Genomic DNA, 12,373 nt, shown 5'->3' on the forward strand with positions numbered 1-12,373 from the left:
ATATTCAGTGTTAAATAAAACATTGATCACATTGAAGAAGATGAATTGGTAATCAATCTCCCTTATTCTCATCCACCTCCCAGTCATGACTGGGATTATTTAAAACAATCCTGCATGTTATTTTGTTTTTTGTTTTTTTGTACTTGGAGAAACCTACAGACTCAGGGAGAACAAATCAACTCAATACTAAAACACTGACAGTCTCCATCTGGAACTGAACAGGAATATTACGCTGTAACCAAAGAGCTCTACGTGATCTGACCCCAATTTACTTTTTTACTATAGAATAGAATTTATTTTAAATTATAAAAATGTAATCATCTCAGTGGGCTCACAAGTTCATTTTTTCCCATCTTTCACAGCCACTGGCGCAGTAAGAGAAATTATAATTTTCCTGAGGCAGAAAAAACCCAACCTCAGTAATGTAATTCACGTGCTAGGAAGACGAGGTTGAAGTTAATTATAAAAAATTAGGTTAAACAATGACACAAAGTTATAAAATAATTATCAGTGAGTCGGTGGATAGAAAATTTGTCATTTAATCCAACAGAATTGTGACTGAATTACAATTACTCTCATGGAAATAAATCACCAAACTGACAGCGTGTTTCCATACAGGTATATATTACAATATGCCTTGTTATATAATACAGACGGGTTGTTTTTTAATAAAAATAAGCACTGGAGGAGGATGTGATACTTTTTGTGATTTTATTGTAAATTGTACATTATGCATGTGACTTAGCGACGGACGGTGGTGTTAATCAAGCGTGTTAGATGGACACAGAGAAAAAAAGGCGTTTAATTCCGCTGTGAGCTGGTGCTCTGACAAACAGGACAGACGTTGGAGGAAGTACCAAAATAAAGAAACAAGGACAACTGACAGAGGTGACTTTGCCATAGTTACCAGTCGTTCAACACCAGTCGTTAATTGCCGTCGACTGTTTTGGACGTTAACCGTTAAGAGAAAAGGAAGTCGTTTTTTAAACGCTTTTATCTGAGCTCTTCAGTAAAAACATCAAATTCACCAAATATTGCAAAATTTCTCCAGATGATTTATGTTTTAGCAGGTCAAACAAAAAGTTTGGTCTCACCGACAATAAATATTGCACACGATACTGCATTTTAAATGGTGTTTTGCATACGAGTGACCCCTTCATTTCCTATGTCGAGTTTCAGTTTTCCCCAAATATGATGTTCATCATATATTTAATATACAGTGGAGTTACAGTGTCTATATCAAACAAAATAACATGTACATATTTGGACATCCAATGTGTAAGGTGACGTCTGACCATGAGACCAAACCTTTGACTTTTTGTCCCCGGATCTCTAATTTTATTTTATTTTTGTACAAAGACAAAACAACTATCCAGTCATGCACCGTTGTTCGTTGTCCTGGTCTGTTTTTCCTCGGAGCTGTGTCTAGGCGTTCTGCATCTCCTTGCCGATCTTGTAGCTCAGGATCTTGTTCCAGTCGATCTTGGTGCGCGTCACAGGAAGCTGGCGGCGTAAGGCTTTGAAGGTAGTGTCCGACATGGTCTGGTAATTTTCGTTGATGGCCGTCTGCAATAAAAAGAACCCGACGCAAGGGTATTTATTAGAGTATGTTAAAAACTGATCCTAATATTTGACAATCATTTCTGGAGGATAGTTGATGGACTGCAAGTATTAGTTACAGTAACTGTAGAAAAGCTTTTTAAAAAGCTAATTAATTTGTATTTTTTTACTAACAACTCCACAGTAGGTACAGTTTGTTGTTATGTATAGAGACATTTTTTTCACATATGTGGTTACAAACCTGATAGTCGTTCTCTGCAGCTTCCATGATCTTAACAAACTCCTTTGCAGTTGCAGCCTCGTTCTGCAGGAGAGCAAAGACACAGTGATAATATAATAGTAAACTACTGATATAAGGAGAAAAAAAACAACACAATATCACATTATGTTAGCTGAACTAATAATAATATAATAATGAATTCACTCACAGAGATGGACATGGACTCCTGGACTTCTTTGTGGCTGACCAGCTGAACATTTCCATCCTCATAGTAATGAACCTGCAGAGATGACGATCCTGTTTCAACTCTCATTTCATTGATGGTATTGGACCTGTTTGTTTATATGCTGTTACACTGCACACAGGGTAAATACCTGGATTTTCATGATCCCTGCCACCTGAGTGGAGGAGGGGGAGATGATGAACTTCCACTCTGACCTCCAGCGTCCATTCCTGTCCAAAGAAAGAAAGACTTTACTTTCTCTGCTGTCAGCTGCTTGTTGTCATTTCCACCTTCAATCATTGAACCTCATGTAAATCCTCCTGCTGTTGTCAGAGTTTAAGCTGCTAATGAGGAGATTCTCCTGCTGGTTTTTGTTGTTAACAGAAACCAATGAAACTGGTCATGATCAGAGAAAACGTTAGTTCAGATTAAACACCTGTATTGTATACAAATTATGACCCTTGAAAAAACAAATGTTTATCCAACAGAAGTTATTAAAAAATTAGCATTAGCACAATTAAAAAATATGATCTTTAAAACTAAAACATCATGGTCGTAGGGACAGTTAGCAGCAGCAGCAGTTTCCTAAAGAGGCTCAGGCTACTTACACCCTACGACCCATAAACCCAGTCAAGTCCTGCAGCAAAGAGGATTGTTGTCGTTCTTATCCCATTAGATTAACCCGATCAGAAACAGTTCTGAGAGCCAACAGCCCAGAGCTCCAGAGTTAAGCGTCCATTACACTAATGCCTTCATACCTTCTACTGCACGTCTTTTTTTTTCTAATCTTGTTTATTTCTGCAGGGCTGTTTTGGTGTCGGATCAAAAGTGACTCCACGATCTTTAATGCTTTGCCGCTGCAGCAAAAACTTGAAGCCGATGTTTGAATTAAGACATGAGTGAGGACACTGACTAATGTACGTACCAGAAATTTTTTGGTTGAAATTGATGGCACTCGATGCACACAATGATGGTTTGATGTCCATCAATAGTTTTCCCATAAATCTAAGGAGAGAAAAACAAAAAACTGAGGTCAGGTTTTTGGAACTGTCCTGGACTGAAGTGAGAAATTTAAACTTCTAATTTACTGCTAAATCACACAGAGCCTCCAGACTGGAAGTGTATTCATCAATATGCAGAACAGACGATGGTTCGACAACATCAATGAGACTAAACTGTGAACGTTCTTGTGAAACATAAACGTTGATTCAGTCACTGTTGAAAATCAGCAGAGACGTACGGTGCAAACTCCGTTGGGATAGTGCTCCTTGACGTAGGCCCTGACGGCAGAGTCCACGGAGCTCCTCCATCCCTCCAGGGAGCTATCGCCCTCGTGTGGCCGTGGGTCACTGGCCTCCTTCCTCAGGTGGTCAAACTTGAAGGAGATCTTGTTCTTGGGGTCCAGGACCCGGCCGTTTCCAAGATCACCATGCTCTGTGATTAAGACCTGTTACAAACGACAACAAGGCACAATAAACAAGAACTAATATTAAGAGAGAAGAGAGACGGGGAAATAAAATAAATAAAATGAAGCCTAAACTGTCTAAAAAAGAAAAGAACAACAACAGGAGGAGACAAAGTTATCAGTCAGAGAGATTTAGATTTCGATCGGCCTGCTGGGTTAGAGACGGGGGAGTTTTAGGCTGCGGTGTGGCACCAGTGGAACATGATGACATCTTTACATAAGATGCTGCAATGATTGCTGACACTTGGGGGCAGCAGCACATGTTGCGCTCGACTGACTCATAATCTCACAGGCAGCAACGACACTGATGTTAACAAGTGACTACCATTTGATTCCCACGAGACGGGACCACGACGTCACGGAAGATTTACTACACCAGTCATAAATGAATTAGGTTTATAACTTAGGGCAGAGACAGGCCATAAAGGCCGAGGGTAAGAATATGTGGGTCATCGACACAACTGTGACTACAGCTGTAAATGTCTCCTATCACAGTGGAAACACACCTGTTCTTCATAGCCCTCGATTTTCACTGGAGTAAACTGGTCCAAGTTGTACTGTGCAAATGCACTGCAAAGACAAACAGGACAGAAAATGTTTTTAGATGATTAACATGTACTAATATAGTGACATGTTACTGAGAAGACATGAGACTTACTGTGATGCACCTTCCCTGAGAAGATTGTCATTGTTGAGCAGCAATCGCACATCTGATAGGATGAGAGTGGAGACAGTTAGAGCAGACCAGCACCAGGACTAACCTGCACAAAGTCAACCGTCGCAGCATTTATGACAACAGAGCAGACGCTGTGAATGAGCTCAACGGAAAAGGCTGTAAACTCAGACAAAGGGCCGAGGGCAGGAGTGGAGGGAACAGGGCACACAGACACACACGATCCATGCTGCTCTGATGTCACAACCCTCTCTTACTGTGCAACAGGATGTTACTGTAAACTACAACTTACAGTTGCATAAAAACTGGTCCCAACACAGTTAAAAATGGTTAGACTGTAATCATTAAAGGTGGAGGAGTCCAACAATGGGCTTCATTGATGAGTTTTTAAACTCCTTTATTTTTTTAACTTTAATTCTGATTTGATTTCTAAAGTACATCACAAATTCAAATGTTTGATTCTGTTCACAACTGTTTCCCTTTCAGCCTTTATCTCAGCAAGAAAAAAAAACATTTACTGCAGTAACAGTGCCCCCTGCAGTTCAGAAACTGCACTTGTCTGAAATGTATTTTTTTTACCAAAAATAAAATGTCAGATCATTTGTCTTTTTAACTTAAAGGTGCTTTACATCACACGTGTGTGTGATTGGTGCACAGATAATAACTAACAATTTGTGCATTTCTAATGCTTTTTTACTAGAAAACCCAAAAAGAAAATAATATTTTTATTACAACAAAAACATAAAAAGTGAAGAACCAGACAACTCACCGTTGAAGACTTCGTTGAACTCTCCTGGTGGGGCGTGGATGACAAAGTTTGCGGCTATGCGTACCTGCAAACAAAGACACTTTAACTTAATGGATGTTTAACCCTTCCTTCTGCCTGCACTCATTTGCATCACATTATTTGTCTACAAGCCCCAACAAAAACACCTCCTGTATAGTACATGTGCAGCCAACAGGGGGCGTCAGATTTCTTTTCTCATTGTTTTTGGTGATGCAGCTCAGCATTTTTTTAGTCTGAGGCAAACCGACCGGTACTTTTTCCTTTTTTCTCTCACTTCTCTTCTGAACCGTAACACTTCCTGTTTCCAGGTCACATGTCAAACTGACAGAGAGACGACGACGGCACATTTCTTCCCGCGGATGGTTTTACGACCATATAAGGAGATAAAAATGTACTGAAGACCAACACACACAAACACACAAACACCCAGACACTGAGCCGATCTTTCTCTGCACCTGCGTACGTCCACATCTCTGACAGGCTCAGTGGCTCAGTGGCTCAGTGGTTCAGCCAGGTTCTCCTCCAGGGTCACAGGCTGTTGAATCAGGGAAAAAGAGTTCCTGTGTGTGCGTGTCTGTGCGTTCGCATGTGTCCCATGAGCCCCTATTAACAGTCTGTGTGTGTGTGTGTGTGTGTGTGTATACACAAGTTCCTCCCAGATTGATTCCTGCTAATGAGCAACGCTGAGAGGAATAAAGTCACTTGGGTCGTAGCCTAGATGCCTGTGTTGTGTGTGTGTGTGTGTGTGTGTTTCTGCACTGGTCTGATCTTCTGCCACATAATCATTAGGATCCACTGATGCTGAACATGTTTATTACTTGATATCCCTGTAGAAATACATTCATACAACTTTAAATGAACAATAACCTCCACTGGACACAGAGGAACTTCAACACTGAAATATTACGATACTCTGCTTCACAATCACGTACTGAGATTCTACAACACTGTTGATTCATAAGATAACTTGCAAATATTCACAGCATTGATTCATTTTATTTTACTTGTCCTCTAGCGATGACAAGTGTCCATTAGCAGATCAGTGATGACAGTAAACTAAACCTGCTCCTATACCTGAGAGCAGCACGACCAGAAGAGATGACAGGGTTCTGTTGATGACACAGGTAAAGACTCGTTGTTACGCCTCGTCATTTCCTACTTTCTACAGATTTCAAATCACATGATGACGTTCTGCACCACGAGCAGCGATATTCAAATCATCCTGTGTATTTTTAGATTGTTTTTTTTTTCTAAAATCATTTAAAAGAGTTACACAAGACCTTCACATAAATGTCATTTTTCAGTGATTTTCACCTTACAGTTTTTATCATATCAACAAAAGGGTCAATGATGTTTTCAGGAAAAACCTCATGTTTGAAGAACATGACATTAGATCTGTGAAGGATGTCATATTTGAAGGGAAAGGAAATGTTGGACTGCAGATGTAATTACTGCACAGGTGTTAATTAAGTTTGGGCTCTTCCTCTTCCTCCTCCTCCTCCTCCTCCTCCTTCAGTAGCAGCCTGACACAATGGAACACATCACAGCTCTGGGACTCGGTGCCAACACTGAGTACCGACTGTCACTGTGCAGGACAGGTTTGACAGTTCAACAATGTTGCCAACGTATTTACATAATTAATGAACAGAATAATGGAAGAAATCGTTTCAAAAAGAGACAAATATAAAAGGATTCTCTGTCTTTTCACAAACCAGAACTGTAACAAAGCATTAGACACAGAACAAACAATTACATCACTGCCAATTCAAAAAAGTCCAACCCCAGTTCACCACGGTGGAGTCCACATCAACTTCAGTCAACACAAGGTCTCACACACACACACACACACACCTATGGAGCATTAGCTGCGTGTGTCTTTGTGTTCTCTTGGCCAGACCCCAGCTGGTGTCTATTGACTGTACATTCATCATCATATTACCCATCAGCCCCTAACCCCCTGCAGCAGACACTCCCACTACTGCATGTCCCGACACCGTTTCTTAATCCCACTCACTACAGCCGCCGACACTGAAACCACGTTTGTCTTAATCCTGCCATTAAAAATCACCCATCGCACCAGAGCAGATGAATAATGGCACTGAAAACCAGGAGGGGGAAAATCTGGGGGAAAATTTTTTTTTTTTGGCCACCAGGCACCATCATCTCTGTGACTTTTATCACATTTGCTGGATGTTCTTTGTTACATTATCCAAGATGGAGGGGCAGAAGATGGGGGCAGAGTTAAGACGCAAATAAGTGGGTTATGTGGAAATATTGGGGGTTGGGGGATGGTCTCTGTAGGTGCAGTGACATCTGGATATGAGGTCCAGATCAGGAGCTGTAGATGATGACAGGAACTGGACTGTCTGATACTGAGAACTGGTCTCACTGTATAATAATATTAATAAAAAATATTATTATTAAATAAAAAATAACATTTTGTATTACAATACTGGAATTATATTACACAATGATGTGACTATAACAAATTATAATATTATACATAATATTATTATAATATAGAATTATATAAACTATGTTCACATTAAAGATGCACAAAAATGGTAATGGATTAAAATAAAGACAAATTCTATTCAGGTTTTCTATTTAATTTCCAATGATATCCACCATATTCTTCCTGTATTATTTTTTAACCATTTACTAAATAAACCATTACTTATCTCCCAACTACAAAAAGACTTGTAAACACTGTACTCACATCAGCGTAATAATCTGTGTGTACAGAGCTGTTATTGACGATGGAAAAAAGAAACTCTCAGCCTATTATTTAGATAAAAGATACAGAAATTCACAGAGTTGTGATGTTTCACCCAGACAGGAAAATAACTAAAAAAAAATAATGTGATCCTAAAGAGAAAACTCTGGACGTGCTGTGTCTGTGAGCACAGTAATGTTATGTTGCAGAACTATTTATGGTGTTCTCTTACCAGACCTAGGGGTCATTTCACTTTCAGTTCATTAAACACAACAGCAGAAAATTCTCTGAGCATTTCTCTGAGCAGCAACGACAATTTAAATTGGAGAGTCAATCAACGGCATCAATACTGTAACAATGTTGTCTTTTTTCTGATGAACTTCCACTGTGCTTCATTCTCACCCTTTAAACCTTTTAAACCCAGCAGCAACTTCTCCTCATGCTGTACCAGTACTAGTAGTGTCACTTTACTACCAGCAGCCAACTATGCAGTGTTAGGGATATTACTGGGTTACATTACAGCCTCCAAAGTGGAGACGTCACTTATTCTGAAACTCTACAGTTCTCCAAAGAACACCATCCTAAAGACAAAGTATTACGATTCACGAGCAGCTTCCAGCGTATACTCTTTATTCTGTCATTTAAAATACAAAAAAAATAAATAAAAGTCGTTGTGTCTGCAAAACATCTGGCCTTTCAACAACAGGATGTTGGGGATGGCAGGATATTATGGCTCAATTTTTTTTTTATGAACAGTGACAATCGTTTTATGGAGATGTACGATGCAGCCCCGAGACGTTTCTTATAATTTTTCATTTATGAACAGTGACATCTTTTTATGGAGACGTACGACGCAGCCACGAGACGTTCCCTATCATGAAAATAAAATGGACAATGAAAGTAATTGTGACACTGCTGTTAAGCCCTAGTGGTTATATAAACATGACATTATATGACATCATAAGTGCATCTTTAAAATCTTTAACAATCTCCTGTCAGTTCATTCATTTTGTTCACCACATACTGTACTCTGAAGAGGAAAATGCACTCGATGTAAATTTCATAAAATTAACTAATTAATCAATTAATTAATTAATCAACTACTACTCTACTTAAGTGAATGCAATTATTACCCCCCCACCCCCCGCACCCACAAGCCCTTTGAGGATATGTTAGGGTTAGTAAAAGGTGTCGAAACGGTGTCGAAACGATTGTGAAATTTAGTCAAACAACACGTGAGGAGGTCGGGTTAGGATCTGAACTTTATCTTACACTCAATACATCATCTCATGCTACAACTCAATATCGCGAAAATCATTAGATGATTCAATTAAAAATTGAATTTTATTTTATCTTTTTTTTTTCGTACTTGCCCAGGCACAAGTGAAGTAAAATAATCCACAGGAGGAACATTGAGTAATGAGGGTTTCCTCTAATTCTTCTGTGGTTTGATCGATGTATTCAGGAAGTTTGCAGGCCTGTGCTCGAAGAGTTCAAAAAGGCTAAAACCACTACTGTGCCACTCAAGAAAAGAAACATATCACACAGCAAAAAACCTTTAATTAATTACTCCTCCTGGTCGGTCAGAACTACTGAATAACAACAAAAGAGGGGGAGTGTTGAACTCATATTTTGTATTTATCAAAGTTAATGTTACAGACTAACTATAAAACATTTCTGAAATGGCCTAACTGGGAATTTCCAGCAGCCTTTAACAAAGAGAGATTAAAATTCTTGTCAAACAATGATATCAGATCAAAGTAGGACTTCCCACAAAAACCTGTTGAGAAGTATTTCCTGCGTGAAGACACATCGTCAGCTAAGTGAATAAAGCCCTACTCTACTCTACTCTCTACTCTCTAAAGTGCCAAGGATTCTGAATGGGGACCAATTTTAAACACATCGTCAGCTAAGTGAATAAAGCCCTACTCTACTCTACTCTCTACTCTCTAAAGTGCCAAGGATTCTGAATGGGGACCAATTTTAAACACATCACATTGTTCTTATTTTGATACTGTCCATAAAGTTCTAGACAATATCTACCAGTGAGTGTGTTAGCAAGATAACACCGGTGTCATCCATGGCTCATTTCAAAAACAGAGACCTGTTTTTCTGGATAAACAATAGTATTAGCACAGGTTTTCACTACAGTTCTCCGATAGCTTTTTGTTCTGTAATGAGCAGCGCTTTAGTGTGAGCTCAACCCAAACCACAATAAGGACAACAAGCAGCAAAATGCTCAGTCAGACAGAAGGTTATTTTAATCCAAAAGGAAACAAACACTTCTGTATCTTCATCACCACATTAGACAATGTATCAACAAGACTACGGGCAAAATACCAGAACAGGTATCAGTGCACCCTTAGTTCTAACAGTGGACGCACAGACACAGTGTAACCTGCTGACGTCACACGTTTATTCATGTACAATTCTAAAAAAAACCACATTCCTCTACTCTGTAAAAATCCAACTGACTGAACCAGAACAGAAAATGTTCATCAATGTACGCTGTATTAAAAGTGATTGGTACAGTTTATAAAAGGCAGATTGGAGAGTGCTCCACTCTCCAAAGCCCTGTCATGAAATACTTGGCTCTCAGCTGGTGCCTGGGTGTTGAGGAGCACGTTACATTCACACCAGTGGATCAATGAACAGCACTGGCTGTATAAAAACCTCTGACTCAGCCTGTTGTGGGAAGTCAACAAACACAGTCAGACACAGTTTTATCTGTGACTGTTTACATAATCTACACAAAGACGTGTTTATGGGAAATAACATTTCTAGAGCTTTTACTGTGACTTGATGAAGCCTGGCAAGAACGTAATGATTATTACAGCCCTGTTCTAACACAGTCAAAGACGTGTATTGTTGTTTAAGGATATATGTACAACTTTTTATGTAAGACTATTGGACTGCATTTTTGGAGATTACAAGCAATATAAACTCAGAAAACAGCTGGACATAGGCCGAGGCAATTTCAACTTTTGTAAAAATGTTTCCATGTAACGGTATTAACTTACATGTACTTTCAAAACACAACTAAACTAAGTGGAACTCTTCTTTAGAGTATAATTATTAACCCATTCTTTACCGACTTGTAAATACTGTGCATACACAAATGTCTTTTAAATGCATGAATACAAGGCAGAAAAATTGTACTATTTATGCAAAATAAAAGCACAAGAAAAAAATATACAGAAACCGAGGTTATTTTAAACGATTTCATGTAGAGAAATACAATTCACTGACCAACTTGTCCTCAGTTTCGGTGCTTAAATCAAACATCTAATTCCAAATGACAGGACGAGGGAAACATATTTTTATGACAGGATATTATCGTAGTAAACGTGGTTGTGTCATTTCATGGTGTAATGTTTGATTAGTGGCCGCCGATCACAGTAGCTACACGTCTTAACATATCGCGTTGCAGTCAATATACTTCGAATTTTCAACAACTGTTGCAGAATTTATCACAACACATTTAAAACCTCTATTATCAAAAGTGAATGTGAAAGAACAGCGAAAGAAGATTCTCACATTGAGAAAAGGGCGTGTTAGCGGGGCTGTAATAGCAGGCAGCGGCTAAGCTACATCCACCAGCTACCGATCAGTGGTGTAAGAAAACTTCACTAACAGAAGCTGATACGGAGAGTTAAAAAATAAATGTTCACAGAAGAGAATGGACACGACAGGTCAGCGTGAGGTGAATTTATATTAGGTCCATGGTTCCTATTTTGAGCACGGACCGTAGAAGGAGCCTCCGTATGAGCGTCGCAAAAGAGCGGAAGTTGAGCTAAAAATAATAAGAGCAAAAGCGGCAGCGGCAGTGCCTGTGCCGAGGCCTGGGTTTTCTACAGCACTTAATAACGATGCCGGTCCGCATAGGAACAAACTGAGACTATGACACGAATGTCAAAGCGAAAACCCAAGTTCTAGTGTGATCCTTAGGCGTCTACATGTGTAAATGTTACATTTATTCGGCGTTTTACCTTTTCCTCGTCGGATAGCTGCTCCTCATGATCCGCCATCTTTTCTTCCGGCACCACCAGGTTGTCAGAGCTGTGTGACGTCACCGCATGGGCGGCTTCCTGTTCAGTTGACATAACAAAACATTGTTGAGCATTAATTTAGGTAAAAATAAATTTAAAATGTACGTTAAAATTAACCAAACAAGCACTTCCTTCATTTTGTCAAATTCGAAGCAAATGTCCAATTCTATTACTTTAAAATTAAATAATCTCAGTTCCCTAAATGTATGTAAATAGAAAACTACACTGAAGTTGAATTGTATTATTCTTTATATTATTCAATAATAAGATGAGATCAGAAATCCGCACAGATATTGCTAAGAGTGGCATTCTTTCATAGTAAGGAATGCCCGTCGGCTATGCAAACGCATTATGCATGCCATAATTCTACCGCTGGATGGCGACAGAGGATTGTTTTTCGAACATTAAAGCAACGTCAGTGTGACAGTGAAGAGAAAGGAAATCAGAAATCAATTCACTGTGTTTTCGGACTTTTTTTTTAACGCAAATGCTGAAAAAGTAAACCAGGTAACCAAATACCACAGCTCACTGACTGGGACCAGAGTCTCAAGGGCAGAAAGACTGGGAGGTTTGTTAAATATTAGCTCAGACTGTGGAACAAGTGTTGGGTTTAGGAGATTAAGACAGCATTTCATCTACTAAGTAGAAAGATGTCGTTTTAAATGACGATTCTGTTTGCG

At 39.2% G+C, this 12,373-nt stretch overlaps 1 protein-coding gene across 1 annotated transcript; it reads right to left on the reverse strand.

Moving 5' to 3' along the window:
* Window positions 1-521: 521 nt before the first annotated feature.
* On the reverse strand, window positions 522-11,732 carry LOC103379585 (capping actin protein of muscle Z-line subunit alpha 2). Its single transcript, XM_008311182.2, has 10 exons — window positions 11,634-11,732; window positions 4,911-4,974; window positions 4,127-4,178; window positions 3,975-4,038; window positions 3,244-3,450; window positions 2,929-3,008; window positions 2,155-2,233; window positions 1,989-2,060; window positions 1,802-1,864; window positions 522-1,566 (listed from the first exon to the last, which is right to left on the reverse strand). The coding sequence occupies exons 1-10, from the start codon at window positions 11,670-11,672 to the stop codon at window positions 1,426-1,428; spliced, it is 861 nt and encodes a 286-aa protein (XP_008309404.1). The 5' UTR covers window positions 11,673-11,732; the 3' UTR covers window positions 522-1,425.
* Window positions 11,733-12,373: the final 641 nt, after the last annotated feature.

Source organism: Cynoglossus semilaevis, chromosome 6, assembly GCF_000523025.1.
Source record: "Cynoglossus semilaevis isolate Cse_v1.0 chromosome 6, Cse_v1.0, whole genome shotgun sequence".
Taxonomy (NCBI): domain Eukaryota; kingdom Metazoa; phylum Chordata; class Actinopteri; order Pleuronectiformes; family Cynoglossidae; genus Cynoglossus; species Cynoglossus semilaevis.